The sequence below is a fragment of the Miniopterus schreibersii genome, assembly GCF_964146895.1.
Source record: "Miniopterus schreibersii genome assembly, chromosome: 1".
NCBI classification, from domain to species: domain Eukaryota; kingdom Metazoa; phylum Chordata; class Mammalia; order Chiroptera; family Miniopteridae; genus Miniopterus; species Miniopterus schreibersii.
Window position 1 is genome coordinate 198,311,689 of NC_138101.1, and position 25,428 is coordinate 198,337,116.

General features: G+C 51.0%; 1 protein-coding gene across 6 annotated transcripts in view; it reads left to right on the top strand.

The window, feature by feature from the left end:
- EML1 (EMAP like 1) overlaps positions 1-25,428 on the top strand; it is a 125,519-nt gene that overhangs the window by 86,681 nt on the left and 13,410 nt on the right. For 2 of the 6 annotated variants that reach the window (XM_081155196.1, XM_081155201.1), the window contains exons 4-15: positions 2,836-2,970; positions 8,868-8,896; positions 9,778-9,834; positions 12,318-12,447; positions 15,048-15,197; positions 15,969-16,038; positions 18,183-18,293; positions 19,132-19,227; positions 20,734-20,868; positions 21,582-21,681; positions 22,961-23,115; positions 25,168-25,293. In XM_081155196.1, coding sequence (XP_081011322.1) covers positions 2,836-2,970; positions 8,868-8,896; positions 9,778-9,834; positions 12,318-12,447; positions 15,048-15,197; positions 15,969-16,038; positions 18,183-18,293; positions 19,132-19,227; positions 20,734-20,868; positions 21,582-21,681; positions 22,961-23,115; positions 25,168-25,293 — 1,294 coding nt within the window. The remainder of the gene's footprint in view (positions 1-2,835; positions 2,971-8,867; positions 8,897-9,777; positions 9,835-12,317; positions 12,448-15,047; positions 15,198-15,968; positions 16,039-18,182; positions 18,294-19,131; positions 19,228-20,733; positions 20,869-21,581; positions 21,682-22,960; positions 23,116-25,167; positions 25,294-25,428) is intronic. The other 4 variants (XM_081155198.1, XM_081155197.1, XM_081155200.1 and 1 more) reach the window with 2 other exon arrangements.

The following is a 25,428-nucleotide window of genomic DNA, read 5'->3' on the forward strand; positions in this document are numbered from 1 at the left end:
CTTCCTCAGGTACCAGCAGGGTGGGGCGGAAAGTGGATTCAGACCCGCACGGTCGGGGTCGTTTTATTTCCATTTGCTTACTCAGAGAGCCTTTTTCAAAAGCCGGTACACCGTGCGGTTTTTAAAAACATGCTAAGAGATTACTTAGGGAAGGACAGAGGTTGCCGAGGAAGGAGGACTGCACGTCGGCCTGAGGGGGGAACGGACTGAGCAGGACACCCGCTGAGAAGGTGCGGCCACAGGAGCCACCCCACCCGCCCGCCCGCGGGCTGAGGCTTCCCGCAGTCCGTGTTGTAATTATGGAAGTGAGGACACCGCAGCTCAGCCCCGGGGACGCCGTCCTGTCCCCCACCCTCCCCTGGAGCTGTGCGCCCTGGCCACCCAGACCTCTTCCCTCTAGCCTCTCCCTCCCGCAGCACCCAGCACCCCAACTAGTCCTGCCGCCTCTCCTCACTCCTCCCTTCCCTGTCCCTCCGGGTTTCTGTGCCACTCAGGCTCCAGTGGCAGCTTCTCAACCCACAGCCGAAAAAATTGCTGTTACCCTGGGATTCTTCTCAGCTCCTTCCTCTCACGGCGATGCCTCCATGTCTGTGGTTCAGGAGCCACCAGAGGGACGGTTCCCATCCTGAACCACCGCATGGCCGCAGGCTTGCCTTATTACCCCCACCCGCACGCACCTCCACCTGCGCCAGACCCCCCCCCCCCCAGTCTGTGCTGCTTCCCACAGCCCTGCCCTAGGCCTGCACCACCACCCACCCTGCTGCTTCCTCCTTCCGTCAGGGGCAGGTGCTAAATTACAGCCCTCGGTGCCTCTTCCTGTGAAAGGGCCACTTATTTCACCCTTTCACTCAAATATTTATGAAGCTCCTGTACCACAAAGTATACATGAATGGTAAATGAGAGAAGATCTCAAGAAATGTACGGCCAATGAAGATTTTAAAACTTTGCAGGGACACCTGTAATACAGTTGCGTCCTCCAAGAACAGGACAGCCAGCCTACGCCCCTGCCATGGTGATTTACCCTCATGCCTGTGGCTTTCCTGTGTGCAGGCATTTCCCCACTGTGTAATTTCAACACATTCAAGCCTTTTATCTTTCCCAGAAATTCAGTCTTCTGGAGTCTTCCCCAGACACTCCCCCCCAGGTTTCCAACCACTCTGTCACTGGAAAGGGACCCGGCCCTGAGCAGGTCAGCTTTGGGCCAGCAGATGGTGTGTGGGTTCTTAACTTCGTGCAGGAGAGATCTCACAACAGGAGTCCAGGCGATTATGAAAGTATGTTTATTAAAGCTGCAAACAGTGAAACAAAGGAAGGGCTTACAATAGAAGAAGCAACAGGAGAACCTAAGCGGAGCTCTGCTGCGGCTCCTTAGAAACGTTGTAGGAAAGAAGTGCGCCACACAGGGCTGGGTGGACTCACTGAGAAGTAAAAGTCACGACTACAGAAATGAGCTAAGGTGGGGCTGCTGTCAGCTCACTGAAAAGTCAGAGAAAAGGGGGCGTTGGAGACAGGTTCAGGGGGTTAGCCTGAGACAAGCTGCCACTGCCCGCCGCTGGTCCCGTTTGCAAGTCTTGTGGGGACCCTTATTTAGGAGAAAGAAAGTTCACGCCCAAGAAAAAAACAGGAAGAGGGATGTGGGCGTGATCCAGAGAGACCCTGCACTGGGTCCTTTATTTTGAGGGTTCTTATCTGTTTTCTGAAGGTGGGAATCCTAGGAGAGGGTGTCAGAATATTCAGCTTTCCAGGTATGCTCTTAATATGCTGATGTGCCAAAGTGAGCACATAGAGGGACTAGAGTCATTTGCTGGTCAGCTTTGCCTCTGCCTTGGATTCTTTTGGTTTTAATTTGGTTTTTTATTATTTATTCCCTGACTTTTATCAGTCCTTGGGTTCAGCTGGCACAGATGGCACTAATTGGGTCTCTGTTATCTGTCTCCCTGACCAGGGTGATTTAAGCTACTCACTCTCTGATTAGGGAAGAGAGGTGTAAACCATTTGCTCTCAAGTTTCCTTGGTCAGGGAAGATAAGATCTTGCGATTTACTAGCCGGCTATAAATTGCTCAAGTTGTTTGGCCCCATCTGTCTAACGATCTGTCTCAGTTTCTCTTTTCCTACTTGTCAGAAATTCTAACATCTAAGTATCCCGCCTCAACTCTAGTCCTCCAGTTTTCCAGAAGGACGTTAAGTGCTTCCGTGGGCACCACCTCTAAACACAGGCATCTGACACAGGAAGGGATATTTCCGCCATGGCCTGTGGCATCCTGTTCATGTTCCTCCCACATGTGCCTTCAGACCAGACCTCTTCAGCATCAGCTCCATTCACGTTCAGGGCTGGAACGTCCTGTTGTAGGGCTGTCCTGCGCACGGTCGAGTGTTGACAGCATCCCCAGCCTCTGTCCAGTAGATGCCAGTGGTCACCCTCTCCCCGCAGTGTGAAAACCAAGAATGCCTCTGGACATTGCCAGATGTCCCCAGGGGGCAGAGTCAGCCCTGGTTGAGCCCCCCTGGTCTGATCTGAAGCCTGCTCGGGGCGGGATCACTTCCCATTAAGCCTCTGGAGCGCTCTCACGCGGTGCTGTTGGGGTTCTTACCTTCAGTGTCTTCTACGACGCTGATCTGCGCCAATCGCCACAGTTACGAAGGCAGTGCGCAGAGGGGTTGAGTCCAGGTCGTCCTGAAAAGTGGTTTTGGTCTCTAGTTAGGACTTGAGAACCAGTCTGTCTTTCAAACATCCATATGGAGCTAGGATGGTCTGTGTGTATACTTCTATGCTCAGCCATAAAATAAGTCACTCCGTTGAGGATTCGTTGTCATCATCATCTCTCTCACTTCAGTACCATCAAGAGGACCAGCTCTTCCGAACGAGTGTCGCCCGGCAGCCGACGGGAAAGCTACGGGGACTCCAAAGGCAACCGGAACCGCACAGGCTCCACCAGCAGCTCCTCCAGCGGCAAAAAGAACAGCGAAAGGTACAGGGTGCCAGGCCCGCTGGTTCCCGCTGGTCGTTTCCCCAGAGATAAGTCAGAGACCCCCCCCGAACACGCAGACGAGCCAGGGCTCTCGCGGGTGGGTGGGCGGGCGGGCGCCGATCTGACACCAGCTGGGCGGCGACTGTCCAGGCGCGAAGTCCCAGCGGAGCTGCGGCACCGTGGGCAGCCGGGAGCCCCCGAGACCTCGCTGGGCACCGCCGCGGGCTGGCAGCTCTGTCTCTAGCGCCCGCTGCCGCCTGAAAGTTAGTGAATCGTTTAAGTTTGTGAGCAGCATTTTCTCAGGGTGGGTGAAAAGTTGTACCGTTAGGATCGTCGGAAACCATTTTCAATACTGAGCTAACGCCAGAAACGGGAACCTTCCTTTACTCCTGATTTTGAATTTGTCTTCGGGGTTCGTGTGTGATGGGTTGTGGCCAATGTCTACGAAACTAACACACATTTTGTGCGTGAGAGCTACTTTGGGCGCTTTGGTGGCTTTTTGTGTTTGGGAGCGTGTTGTGCAGGTGGGGCTGGTTTCTCCGTGTGGACCTGCCTGATGCACTGTATTCTGTCTATTTAAACATTGTGCGTTCGTTTTTCTCTCTACAAGCGAGGCTCGGGGAGGAATTCCAGCTTCACAGGCTAAACTCTCTTGTTTCCCCCCAAGTACTCATGTAAGGAAAAGGCTTAGTCACGAAGCAGCAGCTCCAGCCCACGTCTGTAAAAATCCCAAACCTTCAAGCCCGCTGTGACTCGGTCCTGCGCAGGCCGCTCAGCCGCGCCTTCAGCTCCGCTCCTGAGCGACGTCCCTCGGAGGAGAGGGGAGCGCTTCCCAGCTGGTCGAGTTCACAGCTGAGTAACCGACCCTCAAAACCCCTGACGGGGTTCCGTCTTCTAATGAAGACAATTAATGCTTCTGATCGGGAGATTATGCTAATTAGGTGGTAACACCCCGGAAACCAGGCCAAGCGGCTACAGTGGCAGCCGGGGGGAGTCGGGGGGCACGCGGCGTGGCCTGCGGGCGCCCCTGAGCTCGGGGCGAGCTTGCGAGTTGCCCTGAGAGGCTGAGATCTCAGCAGCTGTTGGAAGCTTGGCCCCTTCTCGGCGCATCTGCGTTTCATTAAGACTTTCCAAAGGAATCCGCATTGTGCAAGCCCCGGATCGGTTTTATCTCCTAGGCCCTATGGCTTTGTCGAATATGGCTAAGTATTTCCCTGAGAGATCTTCACGAAGGGGGTGTTTTTTGTTTTTTTTAAATAAATCCCGCAGTAGGAAATTCTGATTTGGGAATGAGAGCCTGAGTAAGTTTACTAAACATTTTCTCGGAATCAAGCAAGCAACTGAATGTGTCCATTTAAAAATAAACACTCTGTCCCGTCAGAACCTCTGCCCCACACGGGTCTCCCTCCGTAACAGCTGCCACGACGGGGATGCCCATTCTCTCGGTGCCAAGCGCCGCCCTGGGTTTTTCTACCATTTCTTATCAACTTACAAGATTCAAGGGCGTTAGATATAAAATACCTCACTCACAGAGCAAAACACTGAGGCTTGGAGACGCGAAGTGGCAGAACTGATTTACACACCCAGACCTTCCTCTTCCCCCAGGGCCTGTGCTCTTTCCATTGTTTCTTGCTGCCTGTTTCTGAAACAGGGACAAATCCCAGAAACGTGGACAAATATCAGTGAGTGACGGGGAGAGGAGACCACAAAATCTAAAAGTGGTCAGATGGAAGCTAAGTACTGTAGACCTCAGGGTCCTCACAGTCACTAATGTCACATCAGAACGAGCTAGTCTGTGTTCAGTGAGATGCATCAAACAAAAAGACAAATGCTGTGTGATTTTACTTACATGTGGAATCTAAAAAAACAAAGCAACAAATGAGTAAGTGAAGCAAAACAGACCCAGAGAGAAAACAAGCTGCTGGTTTGGGGGGGGGGGGGTGTCAATTTTTTTTTTTTTTTTAAAAAGGAACCAAGGTACCTGGACACTGAGCTCAGGGTGCCAGTCCTAAGAGCCAGGCTTTGAGGGGGAAAGAAAGAAACAAAATAGGTCACATATAAAGGCTCAGAACACAGACTGGCTTCAGCCTGGCCCTCAGCACCCGGGCAGCTGGAGCGGGTGAGCGAGGGGGTGCCATCCGAGGGAGGGCTCTGGACGTGCGCGGGTCTCTAGGAGGAACGAGTTGTTCACCGGTGGTGCTTTAACTCCTGTCAGTCGCCGGTTATTTGCTGTAAAGCTCACACTCATCACGGGCCACGTGCAATGCTGTCATTAGCACATACGAAGCTTTTTTGAAATTTAGAAAAAAGGCTCCTCTTATTCGAGAAGAACAGTTTCACATCTGCATACATGTTTCATAGTAATAGTTACAGCAAGTATAAAGCCAGCCTGTATAAATCTTACTATTGAACCGAAAATACTGTTTTTGAGACCTCAGCATCACATTTTCTAAGATACAATAATTCATTTCAAAATCTTTCCGTTTTGCTTCCTTAGAAACTCTTATTTGTGAGAGTGTCAGTCTTCTTGCTTCTGTGTCACTCTCTTTGGAAATGGTCACTGGATCTGACAGCTTCCGGGTGACATTGTGGATTTTTATCTTAGAACCCAGCTTAACGTTTTACAGTACTCGGCTGGTAACAAGCCACAAATTAATAGCACTTAATCTTTGCACTGACAAAACTTCCAGAAAAACAGGAGCAATATATAGCAATGTGATGTTTACTTTATATATTATTGATGGCAAATAAATATTAACAATTATATAGTGATTTGTGTCATAAAGAAGCACTGATTAAATAGGGAAGAGACAGTAACTTTCTGATGAACGACCTGAACTAGCTAATGTAGCCAGTCTACTAATCCAATAGAATTTTTTTGTAATTAAAAAGTGTTTCATTTCAGACGGAAAAACAGTTACTATTTAGAATGCACAATTTATGTTAGCTGTTAGGCTGATAAACTGTTTCAATTATAAAACTGGTTCCCCCTTTGTAATTCTGATGGGAATGAGGCATCAACTTTTTAAAAAAATCACTTTGTTTCCATCAAAAAGTTGTTCTAATGGGTTGATTTTAACAAGAAATGTTTCAGCCATCCGCTAGAAACCTTGTAACAAACACATAAGCTGCCCTTCTTTGGAGTCAACCTATATGAAAAAACCTGCAAATAATGACATTGTCTCTGTGTGGAAGTGGTCCCTTAGGTGCCCTGTCACCCTGCACACCCTGCACTGGCCGTGTTACCCAAACTATAATGTCCAGGCCACTGGGCCGGACACTGAGCTCCATCCTTGAGTGACACCTGGAGGCCCCGAGCCTTGTGTGTCTTGTCCTTTAGCATCGCCGATGGCGTGACCTCAACCCCAACCTTCCACCGAGGCCTCCGGCCATCTCCTGACTCGCCTTCGCCTGCCTGAGACCCACGCCTCTCCAACAGCAGCGCTCGCTTTTCCCCAGCAAGTTCTGTTTCTTTTTTGAGGAAACTTATTTATTTCACAAGTAACATGTGTTTTAGGAAACCCAGATGTACGAAAGAGAGGAAATGGAAATCACCTATAATCTCACCCCCTCAGAACTCACAGCAAACACTGCATTACATTTCCATCTGGTTTTGTTTCTGGGGTGTAGTGTATAATTTTGACATAAATTATACCCTTCTGCATGTGTTTTGTAACCCTCTTTTTAATGTGCTCTGTGACCACGTCTTTGTGTCGGTAAATACACTCCGCCAACGTTATTTTAGCCGTGGATCATCGTTTTTTTCTAGGCAGATGCACTTTAGTTCGACATTCAGTTACCAACAAGGTTTTTCTAATTCAGTCCGACCCAGCCCGCCGTCTGGCACAATACCTGGCACATAGTAGGTACTCAAACATTTGTCGAGTGAATCTTTTCACCCAATCAACGTAACAAAAAAGGGAGTGAATCTTTTCACCCCAATCAACATAAAAAAGGTTAACCGATGGGCCGAAACCGCCCTAACCGAGTGTCACTCCCAGCTCTGCCGCTTTCTGTTGTGTGGCTGTGGACAGGTTACTAAATGTTTTGGGGGTTTTTCTTGGTGCCAGTAAAAACAGTTCCTGCCTCCCGGGGTTGTCATGAGGATTAAGTAAGCGTGTACGTGGAATCCTTAGCGTGGAGCCTGCCTGCTGTTGGCACTCAGTAGGTGGTGGCCGCAAAGCGTGGGCGCTGCTGTGGGCGCACCTTTGCCAGCTCCGCTCCCCAGGCTCGGCTGGAGGTCCCTCTCTCCTCTTTGGGACATTTCGGAATCTTCCAACTCCTGTTTCTGCCCCCACCCCGCCGGAAAAGGGAGGGATCTGAAGTTCTGGACATCTCTGTCGCCTTACTCAGTTCCACAGCACTGCCTGACTTTCTGAGCACCTGCTCTGTGCAGAACACAACGCGAGGCTTGGTGGTCAGGGAAAGGACTTGCGCCCACAGACTCATTCTTTCAACAAACACTAATGACACATGCAGCCGACAAGGGCCCGTTTCCTTCATTTCAAAGGACTCGCTCGACACAAACCAGTGAGAGAAAAGGCAGCTCAACAGAAAGATGGGGAAAGGGTTTGAGCAGGCGGCTCACCGGGAAGTAAAGGCACCAGGTAACTAACGAGGTGACCCAGCGCAAGTCTTCATTAGAGAAATGCAACCTAGGAGGACAGAGTGAGCCCGGCCGGTGGGCCCGCGGCCAGAGATCCCGGGCAGCCGGGGTGCACGCCCGGGTTCCGGGTGCCATCCCCCGTCGGCGCGCGTGTGGGAAGCCACTGACCGATGTTTCAAATCAATGGAAACATTCTTGGGTGTGGACTGCAAAAAAGACAGCATGTTTAGAAAAATCTTTATTATAAAATACAGAAAAACAAATGCATAGCTTAGTGAATTCCACTCTCCAGCGCTCTCTCCCGAGTGACGTGTATGTGGAAGTTTGGTGGGGAGCGTGTCGGATGCATTTGCAGGAGCCCCAGCTTATCCTTCCAGACCAGCGGGTGCCTCTTTCCCTGGGAAGCTGCCCTGGCCCTCGGGGCTGAGTCCGGTGCCGCTCCGATGGCTTTGGACCTGCCCCGTTCATTCTGCCGGGAACGGTGGGTGCCCGCTGTGCCCACGCCCACACCCCTTGCGCTCCCTGAGCTTTGGGCAGGAGAAGCCGTGTCACTCGCTGTTCTTTGTGTCTCTAGCACTTTGCACAGTGTGTGGGGTTCACAGTAACTGCTCAGTACATGCTCGTTGACGAGTGAAAGGATGCTATCTTGTTAAACCCACTTGAGAGGTGTGTAAACGGCACCCCCTACTGGTAGTTGGTGGCTTTAACACGACATTTTCGATTCTGAAACATTTTGCACTAGAAATTAGGAGGCTCAAGTTTTCAAATTAGGCTTTTTTTTTTTTTTTTTTTAACTGGAGAGATTGTTTCATTCTTCTGGCCCTGGGGTCGCTTATCCTTTAATAAATATAAAAATAATAAATGCTAGTATTCTTTATGTTGAGTTTTGAGGCTCTTAGGTGAAGAGCCTAGAAATATAGAGACGCCACAGAGACGCTAGTTTTGAATAAGTTAAATAATCTGTCTGAAGGGCACAGGGAAGCAAACAAGCCTTTGTACACGACGGGCAGGGCTGTTCCCATCTTGATGAGCCTCCCTCATCACTGATTTGCTCATGAAGAGCACAGCTCAGGGGTGATGTGGGGGGGGGGTTGGAGAGCCAGGATCATAGCCTCCCACCTGGTTCTGGGCATTTCTGCCCACGCTTGCTTCTCTTTGCGGTTACGTGGTTCTGTTTTCCTTGTTAACGTGTCACTCAATCAGCACCCGTGTGACAAACCAGCTGACAGCTGTGGGGCCTCAGGTGCGGGGGATTGGCCTCCATTAAAATCTGATTTTCTTCTCTCCACAGCAAACCCAAGGAGCCCGTCTTCAGCGCAGGTAAGTCTGGCCCACCCTGTGGCTGCCCCCACTCACCTCCGGAACTGAGGACAGATGAGAAGCGGCTGTGTCCGGGGCCCGCTTTCTACACGCAAAACTGGGGTGTCTGTATGGCGGAGATGACTGTCCGCCTGACCCTGGAGGGCCTTTGGCTCAGATCATACAGAGACCCCCATAAAATGGCCATAAAAACTAAACTGTTACTGACCCCCTTTAAAACCCAATTTAAGGCAGGTCCATAGGAGGGAGGAGATGCCACCGCGGGTACTGCAGGGGGTTCTAGGTTCTCAGACCTCTGCCGCCTCTGTTCGCACCCACAGGGCTCCTCCCACCAACGTTTGCCTTTCTCTGGAAAGTAACGTTTCTGATGCATCAAGTTATAACTTGTCTAAAAGTAGCTTTTTCCCTTTTTCTCTCTTTGATTTCCTGATCTGCAAACTAATCGTTCATCTAGACCTTTCTGTGGATCTCTTTTTAATACATTTCATAATAAGGTAGATGCTATTTTTAGGATATTCACCTTATTTTAAAAGCACATTTAAAATGCAGAGTAATTGACACACGTGTCATTGGGTAAGCCCATTCATTTGGTTTCAGTTTTCCCAGCTTTTCCCTTCGATTCGGAATTGAGACATAGAGAATTCAGAGTTTCGGGTGTACCAGCGGGTGCTCCTGTATTTATTTCATCGTCAGGAAGCATGAAATTGCTCACTGACAGTGTCGCGACCGTAAGCCTGCAGGGAGAGCCAGGCTTGCCTGTGGGGACCCCCGAAACGTGCCCGGGATGTCCGCCGGGGCGGGGGGCAGTCAGCGTCCCGGGGGTGCTAGCGAGCTGTGCAGCAGGACGGCCGGCCCTGCAGTTCTCCCGTCTCTCTGTCCAGCCCTTCTGTCTCTGTCTCCGAAATCCCAAGGGAAGCGCCGGGTGACGCACTGCAAAGGTAGGCCACCTTTCTGCAGCCTTGTAGCTCTCTGAGCGACGCCGTGGCCCGGGCTCCAGAGATGTTTTCATGCGGGAGAACGGATCCCCTCCTCGTATGAAAACATTTTTGCGACCCCCACCCCTTGGCTTGAAGTTGAGCCCCTGAGCGTTGACTCAGGTGGGTTTTACTAAGTAGCTGCCATTTGGGTCTTGACTGATCATTGGCTGATTACAGGAACTTTCAAAAAAAATCTATCAAAACCTCAAGAGAGCTACAGGTCACGCCCTGGGTGCCCACCGTGTGAAGTGGTCCCCGCACCACTGCTGTTACCCTAACATGCCTGGAAAACCACTGCTTTCCCTGCCACGGTCTGACTTCAGATGTAGGGTGTCCGAGTTACCTGTGCAAAACCCCGCCAAGGCTAAGTTCGGTGCCTTTTGCCTAGTCCGGTAGTTGAGATTGTGCGATAAGGAAGCCTCAGCCGTAAGGACTGGGTCAGCGGCGCCCAGCGACGGGATACGCAAGGGGATGGACCTGGGTTGCATTCGTACACGTTGGTTACACACGGCCACACACGGCCACGCGGGCTTTGCGTGTGTGGTAGAAGTGGCACCGTGTTCTTCTACCCCTAGCCTGCAGCCTGGTTCCTCTCCTACAAGGAGAATGGACGGAACCACTCCCAGTTAATTTAAGCTCTGCCGTGCTGGCCCCTCTTTTTTTAAAAAAAAAAATCCTAACCTGAGGACATTTTTTCTGTTGCTTTTCAGAGAGAGTGGAAGGGGGGGAGAGAGAGGGAAACATCGATGTGAGAGAGGCACATGGATTGGTTGCCTCCCACACTGAAGTACGTGCCCTTGGCCAGAATTGAACCCGGGACCCTTCAGTCCGCAGGCCAGTGCCCTAACCACTGAGCCAAGCCAGCCAGGGCTCGGCCCCGCTCTTCACGGCTGTCAGTCCGCTGGACGCTTTTCGGTCCTTCAGTGGGGGCCACGCAGTCTCATGAGCTTGGATCTGGGTGAGGGGCTGAGGAAGGGAAGAGGTTCGTGGCCAGGAGAGCCCGGGGAGGGGCCCGGAGCAGGACAGGTGTGTAGGGTGGCGAAGCGACGCGGCTGGCCCGAGAGGAGAGCCCTCGTGGGGGGGGGGGGGTGGCCAGGCCGTTAGACCTTGGCATCCAGCAGGTGAGCGACAGGCGCAGGATTCCGGGTGGAGACTCGGTGAAGTCCAGTTGGGGCCGCCCTGGGTTCCGCTGCAGAATGTAAGGTGGCTTAGGGGACGGCTAAGAGAGCCTGTGACTCGGCTTCAGATGGGCTCCCCCAGGGGTCCGGGAGGGGAGGGTGCAGTGGAAGCACCCTAGCAGGATCCTAGAGCTGGGCGCCCTGCAGGAGTGAGCGCGCCTGGCTCGTCGGAACGTCCAGCTTCCCGCGCAGAGTGGAGTGTGTCCCGTGCATGCGCTGAGGCCCCGCGGGGCACGCACAGTAACAGGCTGAGCTGGCCCGCGCCGTCGGGCGGCACTGCATGCGGCGTTGCTGGGCACCGTGGGAGTGAGACTGACAAGACTAACTTGTAACCGTGGTACCTGACGGAACTGTAATGGTTTTGTGGCGTTTCCTCACCACCTTCCGCTGTGCATGGTTTTCCTGTGGCGTCACCTACGGATCTCCCTGGGCCCAGCCGCCCGATTTAAGTGCCATGCGCCAGTCCTTCAATCTGCAGCGAAGCGTCCGAGGGCAGCGAGCTCTGAACCGGAGCCGCGTTCCACGGACGCGCCAGAATTCCCTCTGGTCTTATGTCCTGAAAACGCTGGCCGGAAACCCCAAGTTATTTTTTCCCAAAGTCCAGGAGTTGCCCCAAGTCAATATCTTATTGGGTTCGACTTTTGTCCCCATTATTTATTAAAACACTGAAAGTTATTTTACTCTGAAAACGTTTACTCTAGAAAGTTTTGTTTCTAATTTTCTCCCTCTACCGGGCCTTGCGCTCCTTTGCTCTCCATTCCTGGCCTGCCTTCGAGCGTTTTCCTTTCCGCGTGCGTCCTGGCACCGACTGCCGCTGACCTGGGCTGCTTTTCGCCCGGAAGAATTGTCCAGTGTGAACGATACATGAGGATTCATTTTTACAGTGCAGTGTAACAAACCAGCTTAGATACTGAAGGATATCCTCTGAATTTTACATAGAAATTACTTAAACATTGAACTCAGTCAGCCGTTCCAGCAGATTTCTTGGTTAGTTGTAATTTGGGAGGGGACGGTTTTCCCTCCTGATTAAAGAAAATGTAAGCACTGAAATCTCTCGTGAAAAAATAATGGAATCCAGTTCTTTCCTGCTTTTTACAGCTTCTCCTACATTCCCGGTACTTGAGTAAGCAGGATGTCCAAGCAGACAGGGTGAGACGAGACGTTAGTGAGAAGTGGCAGTAACGGGGAGACGTCACCTTTCCGGGGAGAGCCTAGAGAGCAGGTGGGCTGTGGGCGCCCTGACCGGCCGCTCTGTTCTTCTCGTAGAGGAGGGCTACGTGAAGATGTTCCTCCGCGGACGCCCGGTCACCATGTACATGCCCAGGGACCAGGTGGAGTCCTACAACCTGGAAGCAAAGGTGGACCTGCCGACCAAGAGACTGAAGCTGGAGTGGGTGTATCCTCTGTCCGCTGCTCAGTGCTCTGGGCCTGGCGCTTAACTATAGAGACTCATAAAACTTAAGGCCTTAAGCTTCTAAAAAAATATATTCTCTCGCTTAAAAAATTAATTTAACAAGATTGGCCACAAGTCAGCACCCCGTAGACTAGCAAAGTCGTTCCCTAAGAGCTACTGATTGTGGGGGACACCCACTTGTCATTCCTGCAGGAAATATTTGTGGTCCTCGCTCAAATACATATACATCACCTTCCTGAAAAGAGAATTTTAGAATGTCCTATGGTTGTATAAATGATTTTTTTTTTTAAGTTGTAGGAAAATGCATCAGTAGTTTCTGGCCTGGATTTTAATTTTCTTTACAGAATAAATTTAGTTTAAAACGTACATAGAAAAGCAAATTTAGCAAAAATATAATCACAATGGGTGGAATTTAGGAATCTGATGGAAATGAAAGTGCTGGTTATTTTTAACAGTAGCTACTATGCACTCAGCTCTTCAGGGAGATTTACACTTTACAAGGAAATAGCAGTGAAATGCAAGCCAATACTGAACTCATGAATGAGATGAAACTAAACTATGCTGGAAAAAAGTTTCCAAACCTAAAGAAGGAAAGAGCGACACTGCGGAAGGAAGGACTCGAGCCCCCCTCCAACCAAGCAGGGACTCGGCCGCGGGAGCCTGACTCCCGGGCCAACACGCCTCGCTGGGGGCTAATAGCAGTGGATACCCACATACTAAACGAAATCTCCATGTGGAATAGCTGTAATACCACCTTAAAAATATAAAAAGCCCCCCCCGCCCCAAAATCTAGGCCATAAAAATGCAAGTCAGCCATGTGATTAACGTTCTTGCAATTAAGCTGCTGGAGCCTGCGTAGTGTGAGGTTTGGAAAGTGCAGGCGCTCCCGGGGGAGATGCTGAAGGACTGGAAGGCAGAGCCTGTGGAAAGGGGGGAAATGTGTTCGATTTTTAATTTAATTCCATGCAGATTTTAAGACAGAGGAAAAACCCTTCCTTCGCCGCAGATATTTGTTGAGTACCAGTCTAATGCAAAGGCCTAAACACAAGTTATATAAAGTAGATTTAAACGGAAGCTGTTGCAATTTCACTTAGAAGACGTGCTGCTGTACTTGAAATTAGGGAATCACATTCTTTAAATATTTTTAAGAATTATCATCTGTACCTAAATTTCTCTCGCCAAAATATATTTTTTCAGACCCAGATGTCATAAGTGTTTCCCTGCCCCTATCTTGCCATCTATTTTAGCGCATGGAATTGAAGTTATTCGGTTCTTGAAGCGTCATTGTTAAATTGGCTAAGTCTGATCAGAAAGCATTATTGCTCCCAATAAGTGGTTTTTGGTGTGTTTTTTTGCCAGGTTATTTTTTCACACCCAAGTTCATGTGTTTTGCTCTCAAAGTAATTTTCAGGGTTAGGAAGGAGCTGGGAATGGGTGCAGCAAGGACCTAAATTTTTTACCATATACATATATATATACACATATGCATGCGGTTTGCACGTTTTACAAGTACTTTTATAATGTAAAAGATTTAGCTCCAAGGTTACAATAAAAAATAAACTTACAATTGACTTAACAGGCATGTTGAAGTCAATTATCAGCTTAAATTTTTTAAAAAATACTCTAAAACATAAGGAATTATCAAAGTCACTTAACGTTTTCAGAAACTTTTTTTTTTTCCATACAAGCTACAAAATGCACAGCCGTAACAGGAATTCGGTTAATTTCCCAGTGGTGATTCTAGAACCAGGCCAGTCTCTCAGTCCACAGAGCAGTGGCCACCTCAGGTCCTAGCTGTAGGTTTGTGTCTCAGGGTGGCAGTGACACAGACGTGGAAGACGGCAGACTAGTTCCCGGAGTCAGGCCCGCGCCGTCAGGGCTCTGAGGTTCCGGAGGAAACCTGAGCACCCTGGGGACTCTCGATAGTTCAGTAGAACTGACAAGTGTGGTAACGAGATAAACGTCACACAAGAGGCGGCAGAAAGGAAGGAGGGACAGCGTGGTGCAGAATATTCCGGCATTCTTGTGAAATGAGCGTCTCGGCACAGCTTCAGGTGACTGTCATTCTGCAGGCAGGGCGACCTAGCAGAATGTAACGGGACGCCGGCCGGGCAGACTTGGAGGCAGAGCAGGTGTGAAGAAAACGGGCCTCCGCATAAACCGCTAACAGCTCAACAAAGAACGTGCCCGGCCGTTGCTTCCCGGAGCCACGAGTAATTGGCTAAATACGTAAGAGTTCACCCACCAGGGACTTCACGCATGTCTGATCCAGTTACCTTTAGTAAATAAAATAGAAAATTATCACTTTTGATCAAGCTAAAAACTTTAGCTTACAAAGAAATAAAAGCACATCTTGGCAGAGTTAAGGATATGCATTTGCATTAAATCGATGGCCATCTCTATCTCCTGCCTGTTTAGGGAGTCAGGTGTATTCAGCACTGTTTACAATGTAACATTATTTAAATTTGTGAAATGGATGGTAATCGTCACATAGAATTTTATTGCCTGTTGAATAAAGCTGATGTGTCATCAGCAATTCAGAGGGGGAAAAAAAAAAAAGTTTTGTCTTGACACACACGAAGCTACGGGTACCGGGGCCGAGACTGTCGGAACAACCTGTACCTGCTGCCGACGGGCGAGACGGTGTACTTCATCGCGTCCGTGGTCGTGCTCTACAACGTGGAGGAGCAGCTGCAGCGCCACTACGCCGGCCACAATGACGACGTGAAGTGGTGAGTTCCCAGCTGGCGCCCTGGGCACGCGGGCTCCGCCCCGGGGCAGAGAAGGGACCCGAGGAAACGGGGTTGTGGGGGGAGGTCCTCACGTGCTGCGCTGCCCACTGGCTGCCTGGCGCTCTCGCACCTTGGTCGCCTCCTGTCCTTATAACACAGTCTCAGCCGACCGTCTTCCCTAAACCAACAGCCGTAACCCCTGATTAGAAGCCGCCTTAATCTATCTCGTGCTAGCGGCTTCTAGTGGGTCTTTATTTTTTAATAAAAATCAAGATATTTTGCCTCGTGTTCATGGCTGGGCCTAGCCATTCCCATAACTTGTTCACAGCTTTTGGTGGGATTTTATGTGTCTCGGGTGGGTGGGTGGATGAAGCACTGAGCTTACATACTTCTATTTGCCTAGGTCCCTCGTCAGTTACAAAAGTCCTGTTGAAAACAATGTCTCTGCATTCGATATACTCAAAATGACATCTTAATAAAGCTTGCAGAGTAATTAGCTGGTTCTGAGATTGAAATGGTATTTTTCAAGCCAAAAAAAATAAAAAATGCTTTTTCCTTGAGTTGAAAGTTCTCTAAAGATGAAGAAATTAAGATGAGATGAAATAGGACTAATCGTCTAAAGTCATTGGGGTGCTCAGATTTACTGTGAGTCTGTAAGAAGTTACGCATTATATTTCTTATATTTAAATTGTCAACTAGATTATGTTTGATCGAGGAAAAAATAAAACTTGCCTTTAAAGAGTAGGTATTTTATAAATACCTCTTTTTTAGCCTAGCGGTTCATCCGGATAAGATCACGATAGCAACTGGACAGGTCGCGGGCACCTCCAAGGATGGAAAAGTGAGTTACGTTATTTCTCTCTCCGTCTCCTTGTAAGAACTGGTCACACAACGTAACCCTTTGCTGACCCACAAGCCTGCTTAGCTGTAAAGCACCTGAACACCTCTTAATCCCTCCTTAGAATCGTTTATGGCAAATTAAAATTTTTACAGTGATCTTAAAAATCCTTTGAATCTACCTTAATTTCAGCCAATTTTTAAATAACATTGTTCTTGCCTAAAAGCTCATGAATTCTTAAGCTGTTTACATACATGACAAACATTAAAATGTCAAGTGCATGTGTAATACGTGAAGTTAAAATGAGAGAGTCATCTTCTGGATGCGGGCCTCTTGCCTCTCCCGCGATTTCAGGCGCCGTCTCGCGATCCCCGTGAGCAAGACCCCAGCGCCGAGTCTGCGCCTGTGTGCGGCCCACGGGCTGCCGGGCATTAGCCGAAGTTCTGCAGGCACGTAGGCAGCCACAGGGGGAACCAGTGGGATTTAACAGAGGACAGTTCACACTGGTGTCCAGTTCCTCATTTACAACAAGCCATGACCGTTATCCAAAACTCCTTGGAGCTTTTCTTTTTTTAAAATGTTTTTTATTGATTTTACAGAGAGAGGTAGGGAGAGGGAGAGAGAGAGAGAAACACTGATGAGAGAGTCATTGATGGGCTGCCTCCTGCACGCCCCCTACTGGGGACTGAGCCTGAAACCCCAGCATGTGCCCTGACCGGGAATCCAACCAGTGACCTCTTGGTTCATGGGTCAGTGTTCAACCACTGAGCTACACCGGCCAGGCTCCTTGTAGCTTTTTTGATACCTACCTTAGGATAGCTTATTACTGAACAGGAGATGATCTGATACTAACTACGTGAAATACTTCTTTTTTTTCAATTCTCACCTGAGGATATTTTTTCCATTGCTTTTCAGAGAGAGTGGGAAGGGGGGAGAGAGAGAAACATCGATGTGAGAGAGACACATCCATTGGTTGCCTCCCGCACGCGCCCTGACCAGGGCCGGGGATCGAGCCTGCAACCCAGGTGTGTGCCCTTGGCTGGAATCGAACCTGGGACCCTTCAGTCCATAGGGCCGGCGCTCTGACCACTGAGCAAACTGGCCAGGGTGAAACGCTTCCATTTTCATCGTTTCCTTCCAACATGAGTGCTACCATTTTTCAGAAAATATTTAATAGCATTAACTTTATGCTATTTTCCATTAAAATTCTACACTTGAAAAGAAGCAGCAGGAACAGGAAGTCAGACTAGTATATAAATACACATAAGTGGGACAGAATCACCTTTTTTATTTTAATGTTAAATGACCTTAAATGTTCTTTGAAATTAGTAGTCAGCCATTTGTTCCCCCCTCCAGTGGACTGAAAGTGTATTTCTGTTTCTGGCCCTGAAATCAGAACTTGGCAGCCAGAGAAAATGTGAGCGGCTACCTGAGCCACTCCTTTCAGGTTACAGGCAGAGAAATCGGGGAAGTCACCTGACTGCTGCAGCCGCCCCGCTGCTCAGAGACCAGCCCGCACGAGAACCTAACTCGCCTGACCCCACCAAGCCCGCGCGGTGCACCGCCAGGCCTCTTCTCCACAAAGCTGCTGACTGCTCTGGGCTGCTTTCCCCTGTTGAGGAAGAGAAAATTAGTATAAGTCACCTTGGAACACAAGGGAGAGGGATTTGAACTGAATCGTAACAATTCTAAATTTCACTTGTGCCTAATTGATTACCCGTGTTGCTCCTCTGGGGCCCGAGGAGCCCTTAAAATGATTTGGTGGTGACCGTCTCGATGAATTACACCTTATTACTATACGAACTTCATAAGACTAACCCTTATCCGAGGTTCTGTTTTCCTTGACATTTGTCATTTTAAAAATTCAGTTGCGTCCAGATGCACAAATTAGAATGTCGGTTCCTGTAGGATCAAGAATTGGCTATTTAAAATGGAAAACTGGTAGACCTCTCCTAAGGTTAAACTGGCACAAGGGCCGTGACCCCCTGAAGACATTGGGGACCTTTTATTTCTGTTAAAAGACCGAATTCTCAGGTGCAGAAAAAGACCTTTCATTTTGACAGAATTGAAGTAATCGTGTAGCTTCAAAGTAAAGGTAAATTTGTGGGACCGTCACAGTTGGTGACTTTGCATTTTTCTCTAAACAGCAATTGCCCCCGCACGTGCGCATCTGGGACTCTGTGACATTGAATACACTGCACGTCATTGGAACCGGGTTTTTTGACCGAGCCGTCACCTGCATTGCGTTCTCTAAATCTGTAAGTCTGACCCCTGTGGTTAGCGCCCCCTGTCCACAGGGAGGACTCAGCTCAGAGCCGAAGAGGGAGAGAGTTAACGCGCTGGGTGATTCTGGGCAGATGCGCGGGGTGGCTGCCCAGGTGTGTGCAGATTTGACTCTGAAACCTGCCCACTTCCCGTCCCCTCGTTCAGAGGTCACACGCTTCCAATCAGACCTTCCCAGCCACAAGGGCCCGTCGGTAGGAGGAGGCCCTGCTGCAGGCCGTCTTCAGGGTCTGTGGCCTTTTGCCTGCTCTGGCCTTGAATTTCACCTGCGCCTCCCTGGGGACACCAGCATGTCCCTGCTGTCCTCACAGGGGCTCGCTCACTGTTGGTAACGGGCTAGACGGGCCAGTGGTCTCCCAGGCTTCCTCTGGATGTGCCTGCTGTTCCCCAGAGCCACCCTGTCCGCCAGCCAGTTCAGAAGCTTATGTGCAAGGGGCATGTGTGTTCACATCCAAGCAGCACAGGCCTCACCCGATGGGCTCGCTCCTCGTGCACCCTTCCGGTGGCCCTGTTAGCACCAGGCCTGCACTGCGCAGGCCGCGGGCCCGGCTCCTGCAGGGGGAGGGCCCTGCAGCCCCGAGGAGGCTGGTTTGAGTGGACCTGCTGGTGACCAGCTGCCTGCTGCCCCCTCCTCAGCCCCTGGTTTCCTGCTCTCTGTCCAACTGAGCAGGTCTCAGAGGCAGTTGGTAAATTTCCTTTAACGGACATGTGGCGGACTCCTTATTAAAAGTAGAATTATTGTTCATTTTTAATCATGCCCAGCCTGTTTTATTCTCAAATGTAGTCTTCCTGTGAATGTGTTTTTTTCCCCAGAATGGAGGGAGCAACCTGTGCGCTGTGGATGATTCCAACGACCACGTGCTGTCGGTGTGGGACTGGCAGAGGGAGGAGCGGCTGGCCGATGTCAAGGTCTCTCCAAGCCTCACGTTGGCTACGTTGTAATTGTTCCGCTGGGGCCTTCTCCTTCCGCTGGTTGCTGGCCGCTTCCCCGCCTCTCGGTGGGCTGCGGGTCCCCATTCCAAGCAGCCCTCGGGTGACACTCCCCCAGCATCGCTGTGGCCGCCCTGCCCCTCCCGGGATGCCACCCGCGTGTCCCGCAGGGTTTCCTCCTCTCTTCACGACGTCTCCCAGGGCTTTGCTCCCTCACTGGACAGCCATCACCCTTTTCATTCATTCCATCGCTCACTTGTCCACTTTCCCTTGCTCTCATTCGACACATGCCCAGTGTCCCCTGTGGACCCTCACGCCCGGGAGGCACTGGAGGTGTGGCGACGAGATGCTCGCTGCCCAGTCCCTTCAGGGAGGGGAGCGCCCCCAGCCCGGCTGGTCCAGAGCCCAAAGCACTGTGAAGGAGGAGCGCTGCCCCCCGGGTCCCAGCCTCCAGGGGGTCACCTGGGGCTCTTTAGGCTTCTCCTTCCCACCTGTGACTCATTCTGCGCAGTATAGCCGTGGACTTCCCACACGCTTCCTTCTGTGTCCCTCCTGTTTGGTCACGGTTCAACGTTTTCTAATTTCTCATCCTGGCGTCCGTTACCCTTAGGCAACCTTCCTTCCCTCACGTGAAGATTAGTGTTGGGTCACCTTGCCCACCTGACGTGAGGGGTACCACTGGGTCACCTGACTTCCTTGGCTGGGGTGCAGACCCTGTGCGCTAATCTGTCCCATTTCCTGACACCTATCTTCACACTGTCGCCCTGCCTCTAGTAGTCTGGCCACATAGTGAAGTTCCCACTATGTCGCCAGGTAGGAAGTAATCGGGGACACGTTGTTACCCAGGTGTGAGAAGGTGAAGCCGAATCATCACGCAGCAGGAGCGGTCAGGGTCTCGTTCATCCACCGGGGTGCATGGGAATCAGACATCGGGGTGAAGGGTAGTGGGGTACCCCCAAGGAGCTGCTTGGTCATCACCTATCAGCACAGTCCCAGGAATTGGACCAGGAGGGACTCCCAGGGCAAACACTCCCAGGGTGGCAGAAGTGGGCCAGGAGCAATGGAGCTGCATAAAATGCAGATTCCTGGGCCTTTCTCAGAGGTCCCGTCACTGGATGGGGACAGGGCCTGGCATCTGCACGCAACACACACCAATCGATTCTGTTGTTCATCCAGGGCTGGGATCTGTGCTGCGACCAGGAGGGCAAGTTCTTGCAGCTGAGCCCCCCGCTGCCCACTGGGCCTGCTCTGTGCCCGCTGCTGGGACAGGTCCTCACAGAGAGAGCGAGCCCCGTGCTCCATCCTCAGGCCACAGTCCAATGGGGGAGACAGACCAGGAGAGGTTAAGGCCGCAGCAAACAGAAGCCTGGTGTTTATAGAAGATAAATTCAGTGGGGGAAATTGAGAGGCTGGCACTCACCTGGGTGCGTGGTTTATTTGTGGTGGCGAGAGGTTTGCGACAGTCGAGTCTCCTGTCTCTCCCAGTGCTCCAATGAAGCTGTGTTTGCCGTGGACTTCCACCCCACGGACACCAACATAATAGTTACCTGCGGGAAGTCACACCTCTACTTTTGGACGCTCGAAGGAAACTGCCTCTCCAAGAAGCAGGGATTGTTCGAGGTGAGGTTCCGTTGCACTGGTTTATTGTCACTGAGTGTCTGTGATCAGCCGGCTTTACCTGTGGTCAGGGAGCTTCCAGGCATCCAGTCTTAGGATTTCTTTTAATTGGCCAGCGTGGGGGTGTAGTGATAAAGACTAATTCCCAGATCCCTAACAGAGTTGGGGGGCCCCCGTGTTTTGTGGGTGACAGGGGGAAGGTGGGCAACACAGGGAGAGCACCGGGAAAGGATGCCCAGGGAGCGGCCCCACCACGGCCAAGAGCCGCTGAGAAGGCACTCGGGGGTCAGTCAGGTAACTCGTCTTTGCAAAGGGTGACAGACAGCCTGTGCCTTTTGGTCGGGCCACTTGGGGCCTCGTGAGAGCACCCCGGGACAGCGCCCCTTCTCTGTGGGTCATTTGCTGCTACATTGGGTTAAAGGATCTTTATTCTGGTGCCAGGACCCCGTTCCTCAGGCCGTGGTCATGGCAACACCACCCGCCCCTCAGCCCCCTCCGCACCCTCCTCTGCCCGAACCGTCTGCAGCTGCTTACGTCCCCGGAATTTCCCTTAGAGCAGAGAGTCTCGCGGCATAAGTTACGTAACAGGAAATAAAAATGAAAGGCGGGCGGTGTGGGGACGCTATCCAGCTGGCATTCCCGTGAGTCTCGAGAGTTTAACACAAACAAAAGGATGTCTTGACTGAATGTATGTATATATTTACAACGTTCTGCAGAAGCAAGAGAAGCCAAAGTTTGTCCTCTGCGTGACTTTTTCTGAGAATGGGGACACCATTACCGGCGACTCGAGTGGCAACATCTTGGTATGGGGAAAAGGTAACACGTGGTTGTTCCCAAAGCAAACTGGTTTTGGCGGCATTATGGGACGTCACACGGGACTTCTGAGAGAAGCCTGTTAATATAATCCCCAGGATTACCGTTCAATCCCTAGTTATGCAGGACATGCCTGCGCGTGTGGCCTGAAGCAGACACACACTGGGACAGAGGAGAGCGGGAGAGGGAGAGTCCCTGACCGGCTGTCATTCTAAGGGCTCCTTAGGCCGAGGTGTTGTGACGCAGTGGACAGCTTTATTAGGAGCTCTGTTAACAAGTTACGGCGATGGCGTCACCCGTGACTGTCCCTAGCTCTGAGATGTGTAAGGGAGCACCCTGGCGCGCCTAGCGTTTGGCAGGCGTCACTGACCGCCAGAGTGTGCGCCGCAGCGCCGGCCTCCCGGCCAGCGGGTGAGCCAGACCCGAATCCCCGGTGTCGGTGAGCAAACTGTGTGTAAGCGGGAGCCACCCTCGGAAAACGTTCACCCAGATGAATTCACTGGGCAGCTGTGCACCCTCACCACGTGCCAGGAAAAAGGACTGCCCCATCCCTGGCTCAGGATCTTACAGTCCGGGTTGGCGGTGAAGGTGGAACCAGACCCGTCAACGGTATTTCCAACTAAGAGGGTGACCTCTGTGGTGTCCCCAGGACTCTGGGTGCTGGCTGCTTTCCACAGTGTTTTCTTTCCCCCTTAGAACGGGCCTGTGGGGTAAGCAAAGGGGGAGACTGAAATGTAGGGCAGGTCAGTCCCTTGGCCAGAGACACAGCTCCGTAGACTCGCGTCCCTGCGCCGAGCCCATGCCCCTGGGTTCTCCTCACACTGCACCTCGAGTCAGCAAGTTTCCCTTAATCTCAAAGCAGCCCAGCCCACATCTCCCCGGTGCTCCGTGAGCGTCTACAGATCAGACGCTTTGTAGAGTCACCTCAACGATGTTCTAACCAACAACATCAGTTTCAAAACCGAGACAGGTATCACATGGTCTCACTTGTGTGTGGAATCCAATGCACAAAATAAACTGAAATACAAAGCAGAGCCAGAGACATGGAAGCAGGGAAGGGGGTGGGGGAGGAGACCAACCTGAGAACTTAAATGCACACGCGCGTCACCCACGGACACGAACAATAGTGCGGCGAAGGCCCGGGGCGGGGCGGGAGGAGGGGGTCAGTGGGGGGAGAGGGAGACACCTGTGATACTCCCAGCAATAAAGATAAACCCAAAACAGGAATGCTGAGGCGAGCCTCCTGCTGAAGGACTGAGGATGGTTTTCTTGGTGTGTCTAGGTACAAATCGAATAAGCTGCGCCATTCAAGGGGCCCACGAGGGTGGTATTTTTGCACTTTGTATGTTAAGGGACGGCACCCTGGTGTCGGGAGGCGGGAAGGACCGAAAGCTCATTTCCTGGAATGGAAACTACCAGAAACTTCATAAAACGGAGGTAAGACATCGAGCAGGGCTCTCGAAACCCGTTTTGAGCCTTAAACTGTTACCCCGACTGGCTTCCGCGTTGGTTTGAAATCGGTAGCGTACAGTTTTGAAAATCGCTTAGATAAAATTTTATTAAGCGGCATAATACTTTAAGATCCCAGAAGCCGTTCAAGTCGCAACTACTAAAATGGAATTAGATGTGTAAGATTTGAGGTGGTGACGTTGTTTCCCATTGAGGATATTTTTATAACAGAGCCAATCTCACTTTTCCGAGGGAATGTGACCGACATTTTGCTTTATCACTAAAATCTTTCTCCGCCTTTCACTTTAATTTCCAGCGTGTTGCTCTGGAGACATCATCACTTTCAGCTCATATTTATTGGGCAGCTACTTTGGGCCTGGCTGTGTTCTCTGGAGCTCTGGGTCCTTGACTCTGCTTCAGCTCCTGTTGCCTGGTCAGCAGCCTGCGCCCCCATAGGCGGCAGAGGCGAGAGCCTGTTACACCTTCCACACACTCACTGAACTTTCCCTCCAGGCCCCAGGAAACCATGGGCAGGCAGGTGCCGGCACCAGCCTCACGGTTGATGGTGTCTATTCCTAGCTTGGATGGCACACGTTGGGGGACGTGTCCAATCTCCGAGTCAGATGCTCACGACACGGCACCGCCTGTAACACGTGTTCCACCAGAGAGCCGCGGGCACGCACGGTGCTTTGGCTGTAGGAGAACTTGGTTTTGTTGATTATGGCTTTTTTTTTTTTTTTTTTTTTAATTCTCACCCAAGGATAAGTTTTTATTGATTTTTTTAGAGAGAGAGAGAAACATCGATCTGACAGAGAAACATCCATTGGTTGCCTCCTGTACACACTCCAACTGGGGATCGAACCCACGACGTAGGTGTGTGCTCTGACCTGGAATCGAGCCTGCAGCCTTTTGGTGTGCAGGCAACTGAGCCAGTGCTGATTTTTTTTTTATATGTCTTTATTGATTTCAGAGGGAGGGAGAGGGAGAGAGAGAGAGAAACATCAATGATGAGAGAGTCATTGATCGGCTGCCTCCTGCACGCCCCCGACTGGGGATCGAGCCCACAACCTGGGCATGTGCCCTGACCAGGAATCGAACAGTGATCTCCTGGATCCTAGGTTGACACTCAACTGCTGAGCCACGCCGGCCGGGCACCAGTGCTGATTATTGCTCTTAATAAAGGAAGGTGTTCGTCTGAGCTGAGAAACCACTTCCCCTTCACGGAGATTTTAACTGACGTTACAGTGAGACTTGACCGGCAGTTGAACACATACCTGTGTTAAGTGATCAGCACAGTGGAAGCCGCGAGGCCGCCTCGGTGTCACGGAAGGTCCCCGCCGCGTCTTAGTTCCACGATTCTTCTCCCGGCCCGACTGCGGCCGCCTGTCCTCAGCAGCCCAGACCCGCTGGAGGCAGGCTCGGGCCAGGGCCGGCCGCCGCGTCCCCTCTGGGACCGGCCCAGAGCCGAGCACCGGGGCTCGCTGCAGCTTTTGTTATTTTTTATAGAGCAAAAACCTCCGCTTCTGCAAATAGTTCTTTTGAAATTTATTTTTAACATTTGGATAATTCCACGCGTTTACCAACATGAGCAGTGGATTTCAAAACTAAGCAGTGAAGTTGCTGAAGAATCCACCATTTTAAGTCACAGTACATTTTAGAAACTCATCATGACGTGCAGTATAATTTTTATCTCTCAGCTTTTACCTGCTGCTGCTCTGTGAAGTCATCACAAGTAAAGGGTGAACTAACCAGGAGTATTTCTTACTGTTTAATCTTGTCAAGAAAGTGCTTTATTCTTACTTTCTAACAGCCTTACTCTTGCTGATTCTTTTACGGTTCATAAACTGTTTGGAGTTTAAAAGTAAGCTTTGGGGTTTTGACCGTTCACTCAACCAGTACTGACTGCGGACCTTTCTCTGTCTCTCCGTGTGCGTGTACGTGCGAGAGCAACTGGGACAGGAGCTGTCATAGTATATAAACAAGTGTTTTGAATGACGGAGCTCCTCATTTAATGACATCTTACATACCTTTTCCGTGCAGATTCCAGAGCAGTTTGGCCCAATACGGACGGTGGCCGAGGGCAAAGGGGACGTGATCTTGATAGGCACGACCAGGAACTTTGTTCTGCAGGGCACCCTGTCGGGGGACTTCGCCGCCATCACTCAGGTGCGTCTGGGCAGGCCCGCCCCACGCATCCGTGTTGCGGGATGTTAGAGTGTGATGAAGCGCCACACGGAGGTCATGCCTGTGGCTTACGCTGACGGGGCCCGCCTGAGCTGCTGGGTTTCGGTTTGCTGTCCT